The following is a 9,538-nucleotide window of genomic DNA, read 5'->3' as shown; positions in this document are numbered from 1 at the left end:
GGCAAATAGACTGTGCACTGTTGCTCCAGAACTTAGTGAATGAGCTTTACTTTACAAAAATGACCCAATCACATGCAAGGTACTCTGGATTTGCCTGACAACCAAAAAAAAAAATCACAGTGGTAGATCTATTGGCTTCCCAACTCAATCCTACTAACTGTGGGACAAGACAGAGTCTCTCTGCATGACATTAGTAGATGAGCCTGAAAGTTTCTATCCACTCTCTAAACCAGTATTTTCCAACCTGCGTGCCATGGAAGGGGGAGACTGTGTGATTGGGGGGCTCTGATGTGTTGGGGGTGACTCTTACATGATGGAGAGGTTTTGATTTCATTGGGGGACTCTAATGTACACAGAGGACTCTGATGTGATGGGGCGCTCTCATCCATAGGGGGGACTCTAATGTGATGGGGAAGCTTTGATGTGATTGGAGGACTCTGATGTGATGGGGAAGCTTTGATGTGATTGGAGGACCCGGATGTGATGGGGAAGCTTTGATGTGATTGGAGGACCCGGATGTGATGGGGAAGCTTTGATGTGATTGGAGGACCCGGATGTGATGGGGAAGCTTTGATGTGATTGGAGGACCCGGATGTGATGGGGAAGCTTTGATGTGATTGGAGGACCTGGATGTGATGGGGAAGCTTTGATGTGATTGGAGGACTCTGATGTGATGGGGAAGCTTTGATGTGATTGGAGGACCCGGATGTGATGGGGAAGCTTTGATGTGATTGGAGGACCCGGATGTGATGGGGAAGCTTTGATGTGATTGGAGGACCCGGATGTGATGGGGAAGCTTTGATGTGATTGGAGGACCCGGATGTGATGGGGAAGCTTTGATGTGATTGGAGGACCCTGATGTGATGGGGAGGCTCTGATGTGTAGGGCGCCTCTGATGTAACGGGGGGCCTCCGATAAGACAGGGAGCTCTCATCTATTGGGGGGGGGGGGGGGGGGCTAATGTGATAGAAAGCTCTGATGTTATTGAGGGACCCTGATGTGATGGGGAGACTCTTTTGTACAGGGGCCTCTGATATGATGAGGAGACACTGATGTAATGGTGGGGCCTCTGAGGTATGGAGGGGACTATGATAGTATGTAAGCTCTTGGAAGGGATGATCGTTCTTGCCAAACCAATCTATTAACCTTCTATGAGGAGGTGAGTTGCTATCTAGATAAAGGAAGGCCCGTAGACATGGTGTATCTGGATTTTGCAAAAGTATTTGACACAGTTCCCCATAAACGTTTAGTGTACAAAATAAGGTCCGTTGGCATGGACCATAGGGTGAGTACATGGATTGAAAACTGGCTACAAGGGCGTGTTCAGAGGGTGGTGATAAATGGGGAGTACTCGGAAAGGTCAGGGGTGGGTAGTGGGGTCCCCCAGGGTTCTGTGCTGGGACCAATCCTATTTAATTTGTTCATAAACGACCTGGAGGATGGGATAAACAGTTCAATCTCTGTATTTGCAGACGAAACTAAGCTAAGCAGGGCAATAACTTCTCCGCAGGATGTGGAAACCTTGCAAGAAGACCTGAACAAATTAATGGGGTGGGCGACTACATGGCAAATGAGGTTCAATGTAGAAAAATTTAAAAAAATACATTTGGGTGGCAAAAATATGAATTTAATCTATACACTGGGGGGAGAACCTCTGGGGGAATCTAGGATGGAAAAGGACCTGGGGGTCCTAGTAGATGATAGGCTCAGCAATGGAATGCAATGCCAAGTTGCTGCTAATAAGGCAAACAGAATATTTGCATGCATTAAAAAGGGGATCAACTCCAGAGATAAAATGATAATTCCCCCACTCTACAAGACTCTGGTCCGGCCGCACCTGGAGTATGCGGTCCAGTTCTGGGCACCAGTCCTCAGGAAGGATGTACTGGAAATGGAGCAAGTACAAAGAAGGGCAACAAAGCTAAAAAATGTCTGGAGGATCTTAGTTATGAGGAAAGGTTGCGAGCGTTGAACTTATTCTCTCTGGAGAAGAGACGCTTGAGAGGGGATATGATTTCAATTTACAAATACTGTACTGGTGACCCCACAATAGGGATAAAACTTTTCCACGAAAGGGCATTTAAAAAGACTCGTAGACATTCACTAAAATTAGAGGAAAAACAATTTAACTGGAAACTGTGTAGCGGGTTCTTTACAGTGAGAGCGGTAAGGATGTGGAATTCCCTGGTTTCAGCAGTAACCATCGATCATTTAAAAAACTATTAGATAAGCACCTCAACAACCACAACATACAGGGATATGTAATGAAATACTGACATATAATCACACACATAGGTTGGACTTGACGGACTTGTGTCTTTTTTCAACCTCACCTACTATGTAACTATGATGCAATGGGACAATCTCGTCTATAGGGGGGACTCTAATGTGATGGGGAAGCTCTGATGTAATTAGAGGACCCTTATATGATGGGGAGATTCTGGTGTATAGGGGGCTCTGATGTGATGGGGGACACTGATGTGATGGGGAGCTCTTATCTATAGGGAGACTCTGATGTAAAGGGGGGCCTTTGATATGATGAGGGGCCTCTGATGTTATTGGAGGACCCTAATGTGATGGGAAGACTCTGATGTATAGGGGGCCTTTGGAATGATGAGGAGACACTGGTGTGATGGAGGGCCTCTGATGTATAGAGGGGATACTGATGCAATGGAGAGCTCTCATCTATAGGGGGGGGGGCTCTAATGTGATGGGGAAGCGCTGATGTAATTGGAGGACCCTGATGTGATGGGGAGACTCTGGTGTATAGGGAGCCTCTGATGTGATAGAGAGGTTCTGATGTGATGGGGTGCTCTCATCTATAGGGGGGACACTAATCTGATAGGAAGACTCCTATGCATAGGGGGGCCTCTGATGTTTAGGGATGACTCCAACATGAAGGGGGGCTCTGATACGATGAGACAGAAGACCTCTGATGTGATAGAGAGACCCTGGTGTATAGGGGGACCTCTGATACCATGAGACAAGAGACCTCTGATGTGATAGAGAGACCCTGGTGTATAGGGGGACCTCTGATACCATGAGACAAGAGACCTCTGATGTGATAGAGAGACCCTGGTGTATAGGGGGACCTCTGATACCATGAGACAAGAGACCTCTGATGTGATAGACTGACTCTGGTGTATAAGAGGACCTCTGATACGATGAGACAGGAGACCTCTGATGTGATGGAGAGACTCTGGTGTATAGGGGGACCTCTGATACGATGAGACAGGAGACCTCTGATGTGATGGAGAGACTCTGGTGTATAGGGGGACCTCTGATATGATGAGACAGAAGACCTCTGATGTGATGGAGAGACCCTGGTGTATAGGGGGACCTCTGATACCATGAGACAAGAGACCTCTGATGTGATAGACTGACTCTGGTGTATAAGAGGACCTCTGATACGATGAGACAGGAGACCTCTGATGTGATGGAGAGACCCTGGTGTATAGGGGGACCTCTGATACCATGAGACAAGAGACCTCTGATGTGATAGACTGACTCTGGTGTATAAGAGGACCTCTGATACGATGAGACAGGAGACCTCTGATGTGATGGAGAGACTCTGGTGTATAGGGGGACCTCTGATATGATGAGACAGAAGACCTCTGATGTGATATCGAGACTCTGGTGTATAGGGGGACCTCTGATATGATGAGACAGGTGACCGCTGATGTGATGGAAGAACCTCTGATATGAAAAGGGGCTTCTTATGTGAAATTAATGTCATCAAGGTGGTTGTGTGCATCACCCCCCCCCCCCCCCAGACTCGGGTTTCCCATTGATAAGTGACATATACATTTTGTAAATATTAGACTGGGGTACCTCGGGGGGTTTTGCTGTCTGCTCTAAAGTGCTACAGAAATACATTTGTGAGATATGGCTCTATAGATATACATTATATCTCTGTCCATATAAAGCTGAGTGCAGGGCACAGAGACACTTCTATGTTCATTAACGCCTAAAGAGCCCGACTCCCTTGTCCTCCAATTATCTGTGTACTGCACCAGCGGATAGAACATCTCCTTCATTCTCAGATTAAATAAAAGCACTTTTCAGATGAGCTAAGCGGAACAGAGAAACCCCAATTCAAAGGAACCGACTAATTACACTTCCCGGGAGGCTGTGGTGTATTTGATGTGTTCGGAGCTTGCTGTGAAGTGGCGACATTCAATGAAAGCTGCATACGGAGTCCCCTCTTTAAGCAAATACATTGCATGGAAATGACAAATTCCAGTAGGTGGCAGAGAAAGGTCTCCGTCTACATTACTGATCATAGTTTAAAGTGGACCTGTCATTTACAAATAGGCACATAGACAAGAAGATTTTCCTAGATTGTAAGCTCTAATGAGCAGGGACCTCTGATTCCTCCTGTATTGAATTGTAACTGTACTGTCTGCCCTCATGTTGTAAAGCGCTGCGCAAACTGTTGGCGCTATATAAATCCTGTATAATAATAATAATAATAATCATACACAGCTAGAGCAAGAACATGATGAAGTCAAACTATCAAAATCTTAAAGAAATAAGTGTGGCCTCTGTAATCAATTGCTCAAGGTAAAAATATTTAGAGGCTTGTACCATCATCCAGGAATCTAGAGATGAAGGAATCGGGAGCCTGGTCCCCAGCCAGGCTTCCACAATAACATAGGGGCAATTGGACTATCGCGGTACAGTAAGGCAATAAAATACAAATGTATAGCAAATATAAAAATAATACAAACGTTTTATTGATACAGATAAAATGGTCAGTTACAAGTTAAAACATGGTAGCAGTTCATATATATCACCAAAATAATTAACCCCAGATGGGGAGGATCACATGGGACAATTCAATGGGACAAATGTTCACGGATAACATCTCAACTAGTTTCGCGGACTGTAGCCGCTTCGTCAGGAGGGTATCCGTATCCCGGCAGGCACCGGGTGCAAGGCGTCACCACCAAGGGGGGTCCCCCGTGGCGACTCGGGGGGACTAAAAAGCATGATGAACTGGAATCTGGTAATTAGATGCAAAAAGTTTAGGGGTCCGAGAGAGGCAGCCCCATTGAGGGAGAGGGTACCAGCGTGCAGCCGCAATGTAAAGCACTACAGCCGGATGGCAAGGGGTGGAAGCATGGTGAGGCAAATCCACCCATACCAATGTCACTGAGGGCTGACTGAAGCACACAATCCCTGGCACCTTAGTCCAGAGCATGAGCATGGGACCCCTAAACCTTTTGCATCTAATTACCAGATTCCAGTTCATCATGCTTGTTAGTTCCCAGAGTCGCCGCGGGGGACCCACTTTGGTTGTGACGCCTTGCACCCAGCGCCTGCCAGGATACGGATACCCTCCTGACGAAGTGGCTACAGTCCGCGAAACTAGTTGAGATGTTATCTGTGAACAATTGTCCCACTGTGATCCTCCCCATCTGGGGTTAATCATTTTGGTGATATATATGAACTGCTACCATGTTTTAACTTGTAACTGACCATTTTCTCTGTATCAATAAAACTTTTGCATTATTTTTATATTTGCTATACATTTTAATTTTTTTGCCTTACTGTACCGCAATAGTCCAATTGCCCCTATGTTATTGTAGAAGCCTGGATGGGGACCAGGCTCCCGATTCCTTTATCTCTATCAAAATCATAAAGTGGACCTTCAGTCCCTGTTATTTCTTTATTTTATCATATTTTACCATTTATTTTGAATGGCACCCCACTGCACTAAGGCAATGCACATGTGTAATTTATTTTTATTTTAAGGGGAACCTGCGCTTCTGCCTTTCTCACTTAGGCAAGAATGGTATCCCTCCCATCTGAATCCCCCTAGGATACCCACATCATGCATCCCAGGAGGCTTTGGTGCTACGTATAAAATGCTGCGCATGTGCAAATTGCTCCACATTGTGCAGTGGAGTGTCGCCAGGAGCTGGTTGTTCGGACCTGGAAGAGAAAGCTGGCTCCCGATGCTGGCAGCACAAGACACGGCGTGTGTTCGTTTTTTAGAAAATGACTTGACAATGCTGCAGTTGCAGGGTGGGGGAGTAGGTTAGCCTGGACATGGATTATGCAATTTTCCTTCCTGCAACCACAAAATTGCTAGATCCCCCCATGAACACAGTCAGTGTTGATAGTGGAATCCCTCCCACTGCGCTATTGTATTTTGACAGCTGGAGGTTTCCCTGCTGTCAGAACACAATGATCACTGCTGGTGGCTATAGGCATCACATGAAAAAGAACCAAGCAGGCTGGTGGTACTGAAGGTGATTGATAGATCCACTTCAGTACCACCAGCCTGACCATAGATGGACTGAAATTCAGCCAGTTCAGCAGGTATTTTGATCCAGCTATGGCTGGCTTTATTTGAATTCAACACATCAGACAAGGTATTAGGGGGTTAAGAGTAAAATTATACATGGGATTGGGGGGGGGGGTGAAGTTCTGAAGTTCTACTTTAACCTTCTGTCATCAACATAACACATGTGTGCGGTCGCAAAGGGTTGGCATTAACACTCACACGCCGCACATATGCGTTGCTGGGTGGTCGATGTTTCTGTGCTGAGAGCATGCTCCAGGACAGTTTTCGGAAAGGCCGGTGCTACCACTAGGCAAACTAGGCAGCACTGCTGCCTAGGGGCGCCCGGCCATTGGTGTTCCTACTCTCTTCTCTCTGCAGCAAGCAACTAAGTCTCAGCATCAGCAGGCAGCCGTCGCTCCGTTTGCACATAGTGTCAGAGGCACAGTGGCGGCGGAGGACTGTGTCCCAACTCCCGAATGAATGGAAACAAGCAAACATTCATTGATGGACGCTGGTAGGCTGCATGGATGGGCGCTGGTAGGCTGCATGGATGGGCGCTGGTAGGCTGCATGGATGGGCGCTGGTAGGCTGCATGGATGGGCGCTGGTAGGCTGCATGGATGGGCGCTGGTAGGCTGCATGGATGGGCGCTGGTAGGCTGCATGGATGGGCGCTGGTAGGCTGCATGGATGGGCGCTGGTAGGCTGCATGGATGGGCGATGTTAGGCTGCATTGATGGGCACGGGTAAGCTGCATTGATGGGCACTGGTAGGCTGCATTGATGGGCACTGGTAAGCTGCATTGATGGGCGCTGGTGAGGCTGCATTGATGGGCGCTGGTGAGGCTGCATTGATGGGCGCTGGTGAGGCTGCATTGATGGGCGCTGGTGAGGCTGCATTGATGGGCGCTGGTAGGACTGTGTCCCAACTCCCGAATGAATGGAAACAAGCAAACATTCATTGATGAGCACTGGTAGGCTGCATTGATGGGCGTTGGTAGGCTGCATGGATGGGCGCTGGTAGGCTGCATGGATGGGCGCTGGTAGGCTGCATGGATGGGCGCTGGTAGGCTGCATGGATGGGCGCTGGTAAGCTGCATTGATGGGCGCTGGTAAGCTGCATTGATGGGCGCTGGTGAGGCTGCATTGATGGGCGCTGGTGAGGCTGCATTGATGGGCGCTGGTGAGGCTGCATTGATGGGCGCTGGTGAGGCTGCATTGATGGGCGCTGGTGAGGCTGCATTGATGGGCGCTGGTGAGGCTGCATTGATGGGCGCTGGTAGGCTGCATGAATGGGCGCTGGTAGGCTGCATGGATGGGCGATGTTAGGCTGTATTGATGGGCACTGGTAAGCTGCATTGATGGGCGCTGGTGAGGCTGCATTGATGGGCGCTGGTAAGCTGCATTGATGGGCGCTGGTGAGGCTGCATTGATGGGCGCTGGTGAGGCTGCATTGATGGGCGCTGGTGAGGCTGCATTGATGGGCGCTGGTGAGGCTGCATTGATGGGCGCTGGTGAGGCTGCATTGATGGGCGCTGGTGAGGCTGCATTGATGGGCGCTGGTGAGGCTGCATTGATGGGCGCTGGTGAGGCTGCATTGATGGGCGCTGGTGAGGCTGCATTGATGGGCGCTGGTGAGGCTGCATTGATGGGCGCTGGTGAGGCTGCATGGATGGGCGCTGGTAGGCTGCATGGATGGGCGCTGGTAGGCTGCATGGATGGGCGCTGGTAGGCTGCATGGATGGGCGATGTTAGGCTGCATTGATGGGCACTGGTAAGCTGCATTGATGGGCGCTGGTAAGCTGCATTGATGGGCGCTGGTGAGGCTGCATTGATGGGCGCTGGTGAGGCTGCATTGATGGGCGCTGGTGAGGCTGCATTGATGGGCGCTGGTGAGGCTGCATTGATGGGCGCTGGTGAGGCTGCATTGATGGGCGCTGGTGAGGCTGCATTGATGGGCGCTGGTGAGGCTGCATTGATGGGGGCTGGTGAGGCTGCATTGATGGGGGCTGGTGAAGCTGCATTTGATGGGCACTTCATTAAAAAGGTGGGGTATACATGGGCAGGGCAAAGGGGATGGAGTCAGGGGTGGAGCCAAAGGGGCGGAAAAATGAGGTTTCGTCTAGGGTGTCAAAAATCCTTGCACCAGCCCTGGCTCCCGGTCCCCAATAATGATCAGTAATCGCCGGGACTGACTCCCGATCGTGTGACCACTGTGACAGCCAATCACATTGGTCACATGATCACTGATCTTTTCGCCCTCCTGGGACGCCGGGGTGGGTGGTTAGAGGTTAAAGGAACTTCACACGAGACCTTTTTGTGGTCATTTATCTGAAAAAAAACCCATAACAATATGAGGACAAAAAAAAAGATACACCAGACTGACCTTTTCTGCCAGCCAGCCCATGTGCCGAATTTCATGACTTCCGGAGATTCCGTTTTTTCCCAGCTGACTTTGGACTTCGGCGGTCACCTTGGGGAGAAGTTCCGTCACCGCTCCATGAATGGCGCTGAACCAGGTCTGGGCCGCCGCGGGATCTTTTGCTCGCAGCACCACGGTATGCTTGGCATCAGGTGAATGCAGTTCTAGATGTCTGCAATAGAGAAGAACAGGAATTTACAGCAGGATATCCTGGGATCTGCTCATAATCCGGCGTTCTTAGCTCTGGATTTTCGGATATTTTCACAAAATCTTGCCACACACAGTTTAATAAAAACGGTACAGCCTTCAACTAATCTCCTGGCAGATATAACAGATACAAGTGACTGCAACTTTGTATTCATTAACCCCTTCCTGCCGGCCTTTTATGAGATCGCAACACCAGAGCATTGTCACCTGTTTGCTCAGCCACCAGACCATGTGATCGCTGTGATTGGCTGTTACAGTGATTAGGTAACTGGAGGCCCATCCTATCAGCTCACAACTAAATCTGTGTGACCAGGAGCTGTCAGTGATGTCACAGTGTGGAAGGTAGGCTCCCAGCACAAAACCGGTACACATATATGTGGAGGCACAGAATAAGGCCAACCTGACACATACACTATAATGTCAAAAGTATTGGGACACCTGCCTTTACACAAACATGAACTTCAATGAGATTCCAGTCTTAGTCCGTAGGGTTCATTATTGAGTTGGCCCACCCTTTGCAGTTATAACAGCTTCAACTCTTCTGGGAAGGCTGTCCACAAGGTTTAGGAGTGTGTCTATGGAAATGTTTGACCATTCTTCCAGAAGTGCATTTGTGAGGT

At 48.9% G+C, this 9,538-nt stretch overlaps 1 protein-coding gene across 1 annotated transcript in view; it reads right to left on the bottom strand.

Moving 5' to 3' along the window:
- SNTB1 (syntrophin beta 1) overlaps nt 1-9,538 on the bottom strand; it is a 224,428-nt gene that overhangs the window by 70,094 nt on the left and 144,796 nt on the right. Inside the window, exon 3 of the mRNA XM_073632204.1 lies at nt 8,676-8,883. Within this exon, the coding sequence (XP_073488305.1) occupies nt 8,676-8,883 (208 nt within the window). The remainder of the gene's footprint in view (nt 1-8,675; nt 8,884-9,538) is intronic.

This window comes from Aquarana catesbeiana, linkage group LG05, assembly GCF_042186555.1.
Source record: "Aquarana catesbeiana isolate 2022-GZ linkage group LG05, ASM4218655v1, whole genome shotgun sequence".
Classification (NCBI taxonomy): Eukaryota; Metazoa; Chordata; class Amphibia; order Anura; family Ranidae; genus Aquarana; species Aquarana catesbeiana.
This window is presented reverse-complemented; position numbering and strand designations above follow the sequence as displayed.